The sequence below is a fragment of the Nanorana parkeri genome, unplaced genomic scaffold (genome assembly GCF_000935625.1).
Source record: "Nanorana parkeri isolate BGI_ZX_2015 unplaced genomic scaffold, ASM93562v1 scaffold883, whole genome shotgun sequence".
Lineage (NCBI taxonomy): Eukaryota > Metazoa > Chordata > Amphibia > Anura > Dicroglossidae > Nanorana > Nanorana parkeri.
In genome coordinates, this window is record NW_017307151.1 from 501,831 (window position 1) to 516,679 (window position 14,849).

The 14,849-nt window shown below is 39.3% G+C and overlaps 1 protein-coding gene across 1 annotated transcript in view; it reads right to left on the bottom strand.

Annotated features, from left to right (window-relative positions):
• Positions 1-14,849, bottom strand: part of LOC108794663 — a 51,878-nt gene that overhangs the window by 9,635 nt on the left and 27,394 nt on the right. The window contains exons 6-10 of the mRNA XM_018565747.1: positions 13,134-13,260; positions 10,171-10,370; positions 5,100-5,375; positions 2,214-2,405; positions 1,033-1,221 (exon numbers count right to left, since the gene is read on the bottom strand). Coding sequence (XP_018421249.1) covers positions 1,033-1,221; positions 2,214-2,405; positions 5,100-5,375; positions 10,171-10,370; positions 13,134-13,260 — 984 coding nt within the window. The remainder of the gene's footprint in view (positions 1-1,032; positions 1,222-2,213; positions 2,406-5,099; positions 5,376-10,170; positions 10,371-13,133; positions 13,261-14,849) is intronic.

Here is a 14,849-nt window from a genome sequence, read left to right on the forward strand (position 1 = left end):
CCTCCCCCCACCACCATAGGCTCCATCCTTCACCCAATAGCTAGTGTGAGGTAAAGTGAGACCCCTGACTTTAACCCACTCTTAATGCTTAACATTCACCTCATCCAACCCTTAAAGTATAACCTAATCCTTAAGTAAGCCCTTAAGAGAACTATGGGGTAACCTTTTTATCCCATAGTTCTCTTTAGGGTCACAGGACATATACTAACGTACTCTCGTGACCCAAAGCTCAGTATATAGCGAGCTATATATTGAGAGCGACGCAGCCAGGCTGGATCACAACAATCCTGTTGAGATCCACCCAGCTGGTTGATTGACAGCGGGCTCTGCCCATCTAGTCAGCACTAGCGGATCGGAGAGATGGTGGGGAATCCCGGCAGGGAGATGATGGGGACATGAGCGAGCGATGGTATGCGTTCGCTCGCTTCGTGATCAATAGAGCCGACGTGTCACACATCGGCTCTAACTTTGAGCAGTGTAAATCACTAACCTTATTAGTTCTCCTTTAGGCTTCCTAGAACACAACCTAACCATGAAGCTTAACCTGATTCTAGAACATGACGTAGTATTAAAGGCTGGGCGTTTACCTCCATGCATTCTCTGCATTAAGGTAAAAAAAACGCCCAGTACTTTTTTTTGACCAAACTTACCTGTCACCGCCGCTGGTCCTCGCAGTGATCCTCTGTCCCCAACTTCCTGGTTGCTGGGGAGGAGATTGAGGGCAGAGGAGCTATGGGCGCCTTGTGCCGTCAATTAACCTGTTGGGTAGAGGAGGGGTGTGGCCTGTGGCAGCACTGTGTGCGTCCATAGACAAGCCAACAGGCCCATAGCAGAAATGTAAAAATTGCTCTGGTCCATAGAGGCTGTATAGGTATGAGAGTGGAAGTGGTTACTGAAGTTCAAAATATGCACTCCTTTCCGCCGCACTTTATAAAAATGTAGCAAATCTTAAATCAATTTTAAAACAATCTTTGGTCTCTTGGACCGGAAGCTTTGGACACATTCTATACAAAAAAACCAAAAAACACACACCTGGTGTAGGAAGAAGCCCAGCTGAGGATCTGTCAGATAGAAGAGATTGTTTCCCTACTCCCATTAATGGGTTCCTGACAGGTGTAGGAAGAAGTGGTGGAGGCTTTGCCAGGGCATCTGATGAAACGCAGGGTAGTGCTTTATAAATGGCATTAGCTGGATCCTCCTTGAGCTCGACTTTTTTAAAACCTACGTAAGCAAACATGTTATTAGAAAACCTTGTTGACAGCTCTACTTCCATAAATAACAGACAGACACACAAAATCTCCAGTCCAGATGTACCTCTATGTCCAGATGCACCGATACATAGGCAATTATAGAGCTGACATTTAAAAACACAACAAATTACAAGGCAAGCTTGCTTGATTTAGGGGACTCAACCCCTTCACGACTGATGACGCACAGTGTAGGTCGCTAGCATCGGGGCTGTTTAAAAAAGACTCCTGGCGGCTCTTGCACTTCAATAGCTTATTTGGAGTGGAAAGGTGACACTGGGGGTCTTTTGGACACCCAGCATCACCTTAAAGAGTACCGGTCACCACCATCTGATATCACATGGGGGACTTGTAAGCCCCCTATGTGATTGCAATCAAAGTTTAAAAAAAAAAATAGGATTTTGGTACTCACCGTAAAATCCTTTTCTCTCCGTTCATTGAAGGACACAGGGAACAGATCGGAGATCATGTACTGTAGGGTAATATCGCCACCTGCAGGAGAAGGACGCTAGGCACAAAAAAACTAAAGACCAATTACAGCCTAGGGGCGGCCCCTGCCGGTGGCCATCCGTGTCCTTCAATGAACGGGAGAGAAAATACGTTTTTAAAATTAAAATAAATCTAAAAACAATAAAAAAAAGTTAAGTCCCCCACGAGCACGCGCGTCGCCATGTAAACACGCGTCAGATGCAACTACGTATGAAAACGACGAACGCGCTACACATGTTGGGTATCGCTGCGCACGCCGGATTGAGAGCAATAAATTCTAGGGACAGTATTTTTGGGTATCTCTAAACTGATTACCTGTGGCGGCTTTTAAAGCGTATATGGACTTTTTGGGTTACTGAAGTTTGTCGCCGTTTCACGTACGCACACAATTTTTATCCAATGTAAGCTGCAATGTATATGGACAAAGAGAGAAAACACACAGAAAAAGCAAAAGCAGGTATAGAATGGCCTGCTTACCTTGATTGGAAAGGAGACTGATACTAGCTGATGGCCTGTCACCCAGCAAGGAAGGCTTAGCGAGTCCTCCAAAGGAATTCCTGGCAGGTGTGGGAAGCAGTGGAGGAGGCTTCTCCAAGAGATGTGTTTTACTGTTGGTGTGACTATCATATGCAGGATTAGCCTGTTCAGTAGTGTCTGCTTCTTCAAATCCTAAATTCCAAAACAAGTTAGGCAAGGATAGAAATATAAAAAAAAACAAAAAAAAAAAACCTATGCCTTTGCAACAACAACTTTATTATTGCTACCAAATACCAAGATCATTATGCAGCACACTTATACGAGCTTTAAAGTTAAAAAACCAAGACAGTTACACAAAACTGTTAACCGATGCATCATAATGTACAGTGAACAAAAAACACACGTTGTTTCCAAATGAGTATTCTTCATTTAGCTCCAGATTCACTTAAATTTTTATAATTTTCGAACATTATCAAAATTGCCATTATTTTGCTTTCAGTTTTTCAAAAGGTCAAAGAAAAAAAAAAAAAAAAAAGGAGAAAATCATAACTGCACTGGTCAGCTAAAGGAAAATATGATTTCATCCCATAAACCAGCTACCCCAACTTCTCCCTGCAGCCAAAAAAAGGTTAATTTTCACCAATTTATTTAAAAACATTCTTCCTTGGCTCATTTTATAAATCAAAATATAAACATCAGTCTGTGCTTCCCCAACAATACACCATGGCAAATATTTCTATTTTAAGCAGACAGTTTTGGGTGGAAGCTAAACTAACAGCTCTACCAGAAGAAAATCAACCCAGAAATCGGGTGACCATATAGGAGACAAAATGCTTGGTGTGAGCTGAACCGAGTCCTAGAGCTACAACTCAAAAATGCTAATCATGGAGCCAACAAGCTGCCCAGCTCCTCCAGCAACTGGGGGAGATTAGCCGATATTTATCCAGAAAGAATAGGATGCAACACTGTACTCTCCATCTTTTATTAGTTTATTGCAACAATACCTCTAGTCCCTAAGAACAGATGTTTAGCTGCTGAACTTTCAATGCATTACTGTTACAAGTAATGGAAACAACGTAGAGTGCTAAGGCTGAGGCATAAGGGACTGCTTAATATTTTAGGAGGAGGACACCAATTCTTGCAAATTTTGCTGATCATACAGTTGGAGAAACTGTTCAGCTTTCCATCAGATCTAAAAAAAAAATTGGCATCAATTACTGCACATTTGTTTCCCAATCTTAACTGACAAAACTACTGCAGTGCCAGCCAGAAGGAATTTGTATGACCATTTTTATTAACTTGTCAAGGAAAACCGGGAAGTGATAAATCATGGACGACAGATTGCTGCAGTTAAAAGTATAACTAAAGTCAAAACATTTGTTTTCATTTTGGAAGGAGTAGGCAATGGTGAACACAACCGTCAGGAAGTGTGAACCTCTCACAAACGTTGGGGAGATGCCCTCTTGAGACGGTTTACACCATAACAAGTGTCCCCATTGAAAGATTATCTTTCATTTATGTTCTGGTAGCAACTCAGAGTTCTATTTTCTCCATCACTTTTAATTCCACGGACAATGATCACCAGGACAAAATCAAGAGGGTGAATCTTCCCAGTGTTGACAGAGGTTGTAACCACTCACCACCTTATTTTAAAAACAAAAAGCCTTTAGATACACTTTTAAAAGGCTGATGGAAATCTCCAAGATTACCAAATGCAGTCGTCCAGTGTATGGTCATCAGGCTCAGAGCAGCAGAGCCTTAAAAGCTTCAGATTCAAAAACATTCAGAGCAACCATCTAGGAGTTGTAGCTCTAGGTCTATCACAGAGGAAGACTTCATCTATAGCAGACCTACATATCCTAGACTAAATCACTCCACACCAGAAGTCAGTACACATCGGACAGCGTCAACACTACTCATGCACAACCTCCAATCCAAAAATCTCCAGATCCAAAACGGATTTTGCAAACAAAGTTTTTTGATGCAATGATCACATATAGCTAGTCTATTATTACAAAGCCAGAGTTTCACTTTAAATGTCCTGTAGAATTTTTTTTTTTTAAAGTTTAGAACATAAAAACACTTATTGTGTTGGTGCTTACAAAAGTACAGGAGGTAAAATAGACCGTCATATGACTGAATATTTGTACCTTATGTTCAAATGTAAAATTTAAATTCGAAAAGAGGCTACAAACTGGAAGTACAAAAAATGCAAACCAGTCGACATTTCAAACCATTTGAGGAAATAAATTTATGAATAACTGATTATATTTAATGAAGTAATCCCAAAGTGAAGTGCAACTGCATCAAAAATGTAGTTTAAAGATTTTCATCTATTTATTTAATTTTTAAATTTCTTTTTAATATTTAAACGGAATGGATCCTTTTTGAAATTACGGTCTTTTGAAGTAGAATATGAAATGCGGTTCCTGACTGTAAAACACAAATGTAGATTTGGATGCATTTAACATTTAAAATGACCCTAAAAATGTATAAACTGGTCATTTATAAATTGGGCACTCAGCATGAGCTGGCAGCTATACTGACATCACAGCTGAAGGAAAACAAATGAATATTTTTATGTGTCCTGTTGTGTACATGGTAACCTTATATTTAGATGTTAAAATATTATTAGGATTCCATGGGTTTTCCCACGAGCATTAAAATATGTAAACGCATTTTAGGAAGCGATGTAAAGAATAAGGAAACAGTTTAAAGATGAAATTATTAGAAACATGTCTAGATCATTTTTATGAGTGATTCAAATGTAAAACTTGTGTAGAACACAGTCGCTGTGAGCAAGGGGTAACAGTGGTAGATGTTAAGGGTAATGGGGTTCTGGTCATGTGTGTGCACTGGGGACAAAATGGGAAATGTTAATTATACCTTCCAGCTCAGTTATCCTGGTCTTCAGGTAGTCACTGATTGCTTTCAGCTCTTCCGCATATAAATATTTGCCATCACTTAAGAGGAAGAGAAGGTGCCTAATGTCCAGAGGGACAGTGTAAGATTCATAGAGCTCCCTCTCCAGGTAGTCGTCTGCCAGATCAGCCGCTTTGTGTGAAATTTCATTACGCTCCTGTTGTTCACGCTCGCCAAAAACTTTCCCGAATGCCTTAACTACCAGAGCCAGGGCATCCTCCATTGGCATATTACGATGTACTATAGAGGAGAGACATAACTTTTTTTGTCAGTTTTTAGCTTACATCTTTTAAAATCATATAAAACCATGTGAAGTGCGGACGCAATGTCAAGTGTTTCTGCAGTGTATTTTACAAAGGGTTACTGACAGACCAAGTGTGTTTAAAGGATGTAATAAACTTCGGACAGCACCATCCTTTTAATCGTTTATGAGAAATGATGACAATCAAGATAAATTGCTACTCTAAGGTAAGACTGATCTGGCAGTTCAGCAAAACTTTATGGAATTACTTTCCTCAGTCAAGGTCCACAACATCTACACTGATAAAACTAATGTATAAGCATCTTATCCAAGCTTTTAATCCAATAGGCTAGGGGACTGAAAAATGACCCATGAACATTCAAACACAAGGGACCTGAAAAAGGGTTCACCTAAAAGTGTGCTATAAAAGGAATATTTATTGGTCGCCCACAGAGAGAGAAGAGAAAAAAAAAAAACAACAACACACACCTTTCTGTAGTTCATTGGCAATATTCTTTTCAGCACACCTTTCATATATCAGTTCACTGGTGTCTAAGGCTGGCAAAACAGAAGCGCTGAATTTAGGAAGATACAACGTACTTTGAATTCCTAGAGCACACAAATTACGTTAAAGCGTTCTAGGTAGAAGAGGGACAACATACAATATAAATTAGGAGAATTATTATTCAGCTTGTTGGAAAATCAGTCCCTGCAGGTGATTAGAGAAACTTTAGCAGTACAGAACGGTTTAATCCATGGAGTAGTTACAGTTTCAATGATAATTCCTGCTCTTTAAAGTACAAAAAAAAAAGGGAATGGATAATGTAATAAATAAAATTATGCTGGAGTTTTATCAGTGCTTATGCTGAGCTACTTTAATCTTGAAAGGATTGCTGGAATGCCACACCTAAAAAAGTACGGTGCTCATATTATTTAAGGGGTTTATTGACTGCCAATTACGTATAAAATCTGTAAGATAGTGCCAAACGAAGTTCATAACGGAATCTCAAAAGTGTGTGAACGAGCTTGTTATGACACTTGTCTGTGTGCCACCACTTCATTCAGCAAAGTTTTGTTGTCGTTTTCTAGTAGCAATTTTTAAATTGAAATGTAGTGCCTGTGCTGTGAAACATTATATTTAAAGATTTTAAATTCTAAGAAAAAATGTGATTTATCTGATTAAAATGGAAAAATGTGTATAAGAAGTATGTGACAACACTGCTGCTGAAGACGCCTTTAATCCTTCGGAATAAGAAGTGCGTATAAATAATATGTGAGAACAATGTGTCTAGGCGTGCAAAACGCAGGACCAATCTAATGGTCCCAGCCATTGTGCAGATGCTTGTCAGTATCCTAGTCAGGTACATGCTTAGTGAGGCAACCACATGCAGCAAATGTTAAATTTAGAATTTCTAGTGGGAAGGGTTAAACATTTTTCAAAGTGAAAATTTTAGTTTGTTGTAGTGAGGAAAAATGGTAGTCATTCAATATATATGTGGAAATGAGCTTCAAATGGAAGCATGAATTAAATGTACTTGAGTTAGGTTTATTTGTGCAGGTGAGGTTTTAAAAAAGTTTTCATATTACAGCAACGTGCAACATTCTTTTAAAGAGCAACTGTAATGTAACAGAAGCAACGCAATGTAAGAAAAAGGTTAGGGCAGGTAGATTCTATAACTTGGTCCTTCAAGTGATGAAAATCTTTGTATTCTGAAAGCGTTAGGTTTATGCTACCAGTATGTGCTTCTATTTTGTTTCAGTCAGCCTTTCAAGTGCTGCAGAGGATGGTCAAACATGCAGACCACTCTCAGAGCAATACAACTTCATAACACTGCCAAGCACTCCATGAACTTGTATATAAAAGGTTGGCTCAGCAAACTTACCAAGTTTAAAAGAAAGGGGTGTGTGCGCGTGTGTCTAATGTTCCCACTGGGAACACACTGTCATCAGGTAACCACCAAATGCTGTCTTTGCCTGATCCAGCTGCAACTGCCTTTTCAAAACTATTGTCTGCTTTAGTTATCATAGGTTCAGCTCTTGTCAAGCATCTTCTCTATTAAGCTAACCTTATTCCAGCTGCCAAATCCCAACGAGAATAGGAACCTCAAATAAAAAGGTTTACTAGAATGATTTCTGAAAGTATAATGTGGTGTCATAATTCATTAAATGAATCAATAAAATGTGCTAGCTTTATTTTGTTTTAGTTTCACAGCACCCACCAAAATGATTTAAAGCAGCACAGCACGTGTGACTCATATTATAATTTAAAGGATAACTGTACTAAAGCACAATAACTCTAATAGATGCAGGGAGATCAACCAAAATTACTTCTGCGTTACCTGTACAAAGAGGGTCATCTCAAAAGCAAATCAGTGTAAGCATTGTTCAGTTAGCATTTAACTGCCTGCATCTGCACTGTAACTGCAGACAAGGAATAAGAAGGACTGAGAAAAATAGAAGGCATTAGGGACCCCTCTAGAGACACATTCTGCCTAGCACATTTGGCTGTCTGGAATTGCATGAAATACCGTGCAATAACATGCATGTAGTTCATAATGTATAGCTCCTGGCAGTGAAAACATCAAATACCAGGCATGCAGCGCATAAACCCATCTTGTTCTCAATGCCAGTCGGCAGTTACAGTGCAGCCTGTAGACATGTTGAATGTAAGCAAAGCACCAATTACACTGGCTTGAGTGTATGAGGATAGCTTTCAAAGCACAAGGAAAGAAAAGTAAGAGGTAACAGTTGATGCCTGCAAAGTTGCCTGGTATCCATAAATATATTTAAAGAGCTATAGTGGTTTAATAATATTGTTATATTTTATGTTGTAAGTTGATTGGCTATGAATATTATCGCCAATTTATAATAGTTCATTTTGAGATACAGGGAGGTTTGGTCGGTTGTGTAATGCACACTTGCCAGCTCTACAGCATATTGAAGGAAAGTACAGTATGTGGGCAAGAATCTTCAGGCGGAAGATGCTACCATTTGACTTGGAAGTTACATAATTACACTGGGCAGTGTTACTGTCCCTGGAACTAGAATGCAGTCCTGGAACTAGTATGCAGTCAAGAAATCATAGAAATGCAGCTGACCCTTTTTACAGTTACATTACTAAGTGACGGGTTCCATTTAGAGCGACTACCTAGATAGCACCCGTAAATGCAATTCCCATGTAATGATTCATAAACAAAATGTGTAGGAAAGAAAAAACATTTCTTGTATTTTCCCACGTGATGTCGGTGACACCACTTTCTGCTTCTACAGTGCCACATTAGACAAAGAGGGAACAGCTTTAACCCCTTCATGACTGAGCTTGTTTTTGGTTTCTGTTCGTAAATGACTGACACACTTTTGACATTTTTGCTGTGTGATTCTTCCACGTCAGTAATATACTTTCTTACAAAGTGCACCCACACATATTATATATTGTTTTTTAGAGGACAGATAGGGCTATATATTTATATCACATATGTGTGTCTAACGCCTCACTTAGGACAAATACAAATTAAAAAAAGAGGAAAAAACGTAAAAAAAAACTTTTTTTCCCAGTTTTGATTTGTAGTATTTTTTTTTAACAAAACCAGCACAGCTAAAAAAAAATGCAATACATACATTCATTTATTTGTCCCTTATTTTTAATTTATTTACACTTTTCACTTTTTTTATACTGACAAATTTTATTTATTTAATTATATCAGGCAGTCATTGTGAATTAATCTCACTATTACTGCTTGATAAATTAATAAATTTTTTTTATTATCAGGCTGCTTCAAACTTCAGAACAGCCGATAATAAGTTAGTGACACTGATCCTGCAGCAGTTCAGGATTCAGCTGTCAGTGAATGTTTCAGAAAACTTAAACATTCTACTTTCAAGAATAGATACATTATGTGTCTAATACATAACATTTTGTATCTATTCTTGAAAGTCAAAAGATAAAAAAAAAAAAAGCCAGTATAGCTTGAGAGAGATATCTCTCGATCTATACGAGCTGTCAGAATGCCGGCAAAAGCCGACATGTGTGTCTGCTTTGCTGTGACTCTCAGACACCCGATATTAAGGTATCGGGTGTCTGAAAAAGGTTAACCCCTTCAGTAATGGATCTCTAGATAGTTAGACATCTATTACTGAAAGGTAACCGCTGATTCTCAGCGGTTAGCAGCCTTCTAGTGCAGCAAATAACTCGTCACGTACAGTGTACGTGACGAGTCATTTGGTCCCTTTGTGGCTGGACGTACAGTGTACGTCTCCCGTCACGAAGGGGTTAAAAACGCCACAAAAATCAGCACATGTGCATAAAAGTGGGAAACTATTCAGGTTTGCCGTCAGCAAGAAACCTCTAAGTGCGGCTGTAAATCATATTTATGGTGGATAAACGGGCTCTATTCTGAAGCATAAGAGCATGAGCTGTGATTGAAGGGTCAACCCAGCTGCAGAATTCACCTGTTCTCAGCTAAGCGTGTCCTTCCTTGACAAGTGCAATTTACAAGTGTGCTTTTTATCAGCTAGTTGTCCAATGACAAACACTTTCCTGAAAGTGTAATGTAAAAGCAATACATTTGCAGTCCTGTGGACACAGTTTAGCAGGGGTGGCACTAACTGGCATTAGCCCATGGCAGTTGCAGCTCATCTCCGAGCAGAAAAAAAGTGAACAAAGTCCATATGAAATAATTTGTATGTCTACTTTTGTATATGCATTAGTATTTTATGTGTTCAGTATAAAATGTAGTTTAAATGTTTATGTAGTGTTTGGGTCTGGGAAGGGTGTTTGTGTAACTCTACACTTACTTTTGATAGACTCGTGAAGCATGATTGCAGTGCAAGAGGTGAGGGCTACATTTGACTGCTCAACTAGTATGCAAAACGGGGAGCCGTCGTTTTTAACCTCCTGGAGGGCGCGTGTAAGACCGGTTTCTGATGTCAAGTAAATCATCTCCACCATTAGGCCATGATCCTGCAATCGATGGCCTATGGCAGTGGCGTATTCCCTTTAAAAAGACAAAATGAGGGTTATTGGCAAGTGAAAGACGATAAGATTTTAACACTGAGACTGTGATGGTTCGTTCTGGCACATGGGACACAGCAATAACTTAATGTGAGGTGATCATATTTAAGCATACCGGTGTTGTGCAAACATGTTATAGACTGCAGTTATAATTTTGAGTAAAGCTGTTAATATGCTGGAAATTAAAACAAAAATATGTATGTGGTGCCATTTAGTATAAAGATAATATCTGAAATCACAAAAATGTTATGAAACATCCAAGGACGGTTTAAAATTGCCATATGCATGCAATTTCATAATAAAAAATATAAACACTGTCATTTTTTTTAAAAAATGTAAAAAAAGTTTTTTAAAAACAAAATGTGTTTTATTAAAGAGAACCTTGTAAAAGGGGACCCCCCCCCCAAAAAAAAAACCCCACTTCAAACCTTATATTCTACATGGCTCCCTCAATAATATAAAAGTATGTTTAACCCTGCAACAACCAACCCTGTAATATGTTTTTAGATGGCAGACCCTGGTCCCCCTCACTGCATGCTGGCAATTGCACCTAAAATCTTTGTAGACTTAAAGACTTTCTAGTGTAGTAGAAGTGTGATGTCAATGATCTTTCTGCTCCCAAGAAAAAAACAGTGGTGAGTTGCATCTATAAAGTTTAACACAATATTAGAAAAAAAAAGCAAGAGAGAGCGAAAGGGACAGTATTGATCCCTCTTTGCAGTTGATTGCTAAAAAAAGAAAAAAAACATTACTTAGCCTCGAGAACCGCACTGGTGCACTGGAAAGTGCAAGAAATGTCTGGACTAAGGCTGGGCTCACAGCTAGGCCACTCCTTTTTTGCATGCAGGATTGCCACATGGCCGGGAGTCGCCAAGATGTGAACCGATCATGCTGTGGGTGCCATTATTTTCTGCCGCGATTCCGTCGGTGCAAGTGAACACAAAAGCCACGAGTCGTGTGGCGCACAAAAAAAAAAAGTACATGTACCCTTTTTTTTTTAGCAATTGACGCGCAGATGTCACCCTTTTGAAATCAATGTGTTGTGCGATGTAGTACAGGTGTGAACCTAGCCTAAAGTGTAGCATTAGCAACTCTGCTAAGTATTTCTAACAGGATATCATTTTTTAGAGTGTGTTTTGTTTAATGTTGATCATAATACAAGGGCTGCTTTCAAAAGGTTTTTCCATTTACCTGTACAATAATACAATCTTCTTTAAAACCAGGTAACATGGTACCATGGCCTAAATCATACAGATCGGATTGCCATCACTAACTGCAACCGAGCTCCCTTTCCATTGTTCACCTTTTCCAGCTTAAGCAAATCAGCTTGAATTAATTGTTCATCCCCCATAGTTTAGCACCAGAAACACGGCAATGATCATTATGCTGCATCTCACATACCAACATAAAACCAGCATTATTGGTGTGCGAGTAACCTTTTCTAGCTTTAGAACATTTCATGCTCAAGTGTCAAGATGCCTTAAAACATCTCGTGCGGCGGCAAGGAGATGCTTCAGAACATGCAAAGCTGAGGGGCTGAGATGATGCACAATACAATTTAAGAAGGCCTAAAAAAATACCCCCAAAAACACATAAAACACAAATATAGTGCTGGAACCTCCCTGTTACCCACTGTCAGCTGGTGTACTGGATTGTCCACATTGTTTCTTCAAGCCATTGTCTACCTGGTCAACGATCCTCCTTCGTTATGAAATTTGCATTTTTGTCTCCTTTCTTGCAGTGTATTACCAATCACAATTTTTACCAGCATGATAAATAATGACATTAAGATTCAATAGTATAGAAATATTTGTAACAAAATGTATAAATCATGTGTAAAAAAAATTAAATCCCAATTGAACTTTCAGTTCAATTCAGCTAAATGCATTTCAGGTGCACCAAATAGAAAGGAATTCAATGTAATCAGTTTGCTTACTTTCTAAAAACATAACAGTTTGAATAGTAAAAGGCTGTCCCCTGCCAGTAGCAGCAGAGTGAGACTTTTGCCTCTTGTGACGAAGCAGTGGTCTTACTGCACTAGTCAAACATTCTGATTCAGGCCTATATTTATGCTGAGCTCTGGCTCTTCAGCTATGTCCACACCATGTCCTGACCTGTTCTGGAGCAGAGCTAAAAAAAACACAGTGCATTGCATTTTTGCCGCGTTTAAGGGGTTTGTCCCAGACCAAAAAAGCCTTCCAATGTATCCCTATGGCATTTCTGGGGTCTGTTCAGACCAGCAGTCTGTTCCGGACCAGACAAAAAAATTCTGCTCCTCATTTTTTTCTGGCCTGCAATGCACTGGAACGTATAAAAAAAAAAAAAACATGCAAACGCACTGGACCGCACCTGACAGCCCATTTTAAGGTTAAAAAAAAAAGTCTGGAACGCAGCAACGCAGCAAAACGCAATGCAGCGCGTTCCAGATCTGGTGCAGAAAATTGTATGAACCTGGCCTTAAGCCAATGGGCAACTCCAATTTTAAACAAAACAGAAATAGCATGATTTTAGCAATCACTTGTTTCTTCAGACTTAAGGAAAAATCGAGTAGGCAGTAGGAAGAGAATCCACTTTAAAAAAAATAATGATGTGCTAATCATTATAGATCTAAAAAGGTTATAAGTCAGTTTAACTTTACTCCATTAAAGCAATGGAACTTAAATCAAATGTCTTTTGACTGTTGAGAGGACAATCTGTTTAGAGAACAGAGAAGATGATTCTGTGTACTACATTCAGGCCTACTTACATCTGCTCCTTGCTGATAGCCACAATTGTGCAGTCTGATGGCCTCTCTTTCTGGTACTCATCTTGTATCTGCTGGTAGAACTTTAAATACAGCTTCTCTCTGCGATCATCAGAGTCGTACGGTGTACCTATATAAAACAAACATCCTTCTTAACTTGGATTTTCAAAATCCGTAGGAAGGGCAAGACTTATCTGGAGTGCAATATATAAAATACAGGTTTATAAAAGTGTTCATCATAGCCCTTTTAAAGACATACACACCATTAAAATCGCACTGGCCGCGGTTACTTTTATTTTATTGTATGCTTGACATGCAAGTGTGTCATCAAGAGACCACATTTAGGAGCGGTTTGCCAAATGGAGTACCATTCAATAGCTTTCTAGAAGGGACAACACTACAAACATGAATAAAGTGCCAATTAGTGGTGTAAGCCCAGAAACAAACGTATTAAAGAGGGGTAAATCTGTGTATTAGATAAGGAAAGAGGATTACAGAATGTTACATATATTGACCTTGCTTTTTTTAATTTTTACATAAAAATTATATTTTTTTACGTTTTAAAATACAAAGACAAAACATTTGTAACCAGCATCTAACCTGATTCCAGTAAGAGTCTAGAAGTAATCAAAGACGAGTATACAAACAAGACAAGAATGGCATGGCAATGCAGCCAAGAAGTAAGGGGGAGGGAGAAGGGGGTGGGTTGGAGAAGAGCTGGTTGAGACCCGAAAAGAAGAAAGGTAGGAGAGGTCCTGCGGGGGTTGGATAGAATAGGCAAGAGGAGACAGTGAAAAAAAAAAAAAAAAAGGAAAAAAATAGGGGAAGCCAACATAAGTGGAAAGTCAGGCACTGGAGTTTTGCCAATACAAGAGGTATTCAGGAGAAAGGGTAAACTCACCAGTAAAACCCAGTATTTAAACTTTTCACATAGGCTTTTAGGAGAGCTAGTCAGATCCTCCATGGTTGTAAGGTCTTGAATCCGCTCAAACCAATGCTATACAGTCAGTGGGCCAGGACTTCCCCACAGAGCCGGTATACACGAACGGGCCACATTGACCATGTGTATAAATAACTACACGTTTGCAAGTCTTGAAGGGAATGGAGTAATGATGCAGAAGGCAGGATCTTCAGGGACTGAAAAGCCAATACATTTCAGGATGAGTGGGAAAACTTGATCCCAAAAAGGTCTGAAGCTTAGGGTAGGACCAGATAATATAAAGCATATATTAGCATGTGGTCAAGCACACCTCCAACACTGACCAGGCGATAGATGGAGTGTAAGGCTTCTGGAGTCCTATACCACCTAGTAATTTTGTAACCGGATTCCAGATGTTACTTATGGAACATTTAAACGAGAAAGCGAGGAGCTTAGTATGGGTGTCTGGAGATAGATTAATATCCAAATCACATTCCCATTTTGCCAGGTAAGGAGGGGGGGAATCCAGCATCCTCTTGGAGAAGTTTGTAAACACAAGGATAACAGATCTCGCATCCACCACTTTGTTCGTGCATTCCCGTTCAAAGAGGGAGAGCGGTTGAGCAAATTCACCAGCAAGAGGAAGGAAGTGGGCTAACTGCATTCTCCGCCAAGGAGTTTGCGTAAAAGGTGGAATTGGAGCAGAGGTCCAAGTGGGAGGGCTACTGAGAGCCCTGGGAGGAACTGAAGGTCCCGACATCATCCAGATTGGCGAACAAAGAAACGGTCCAGGAGACTTG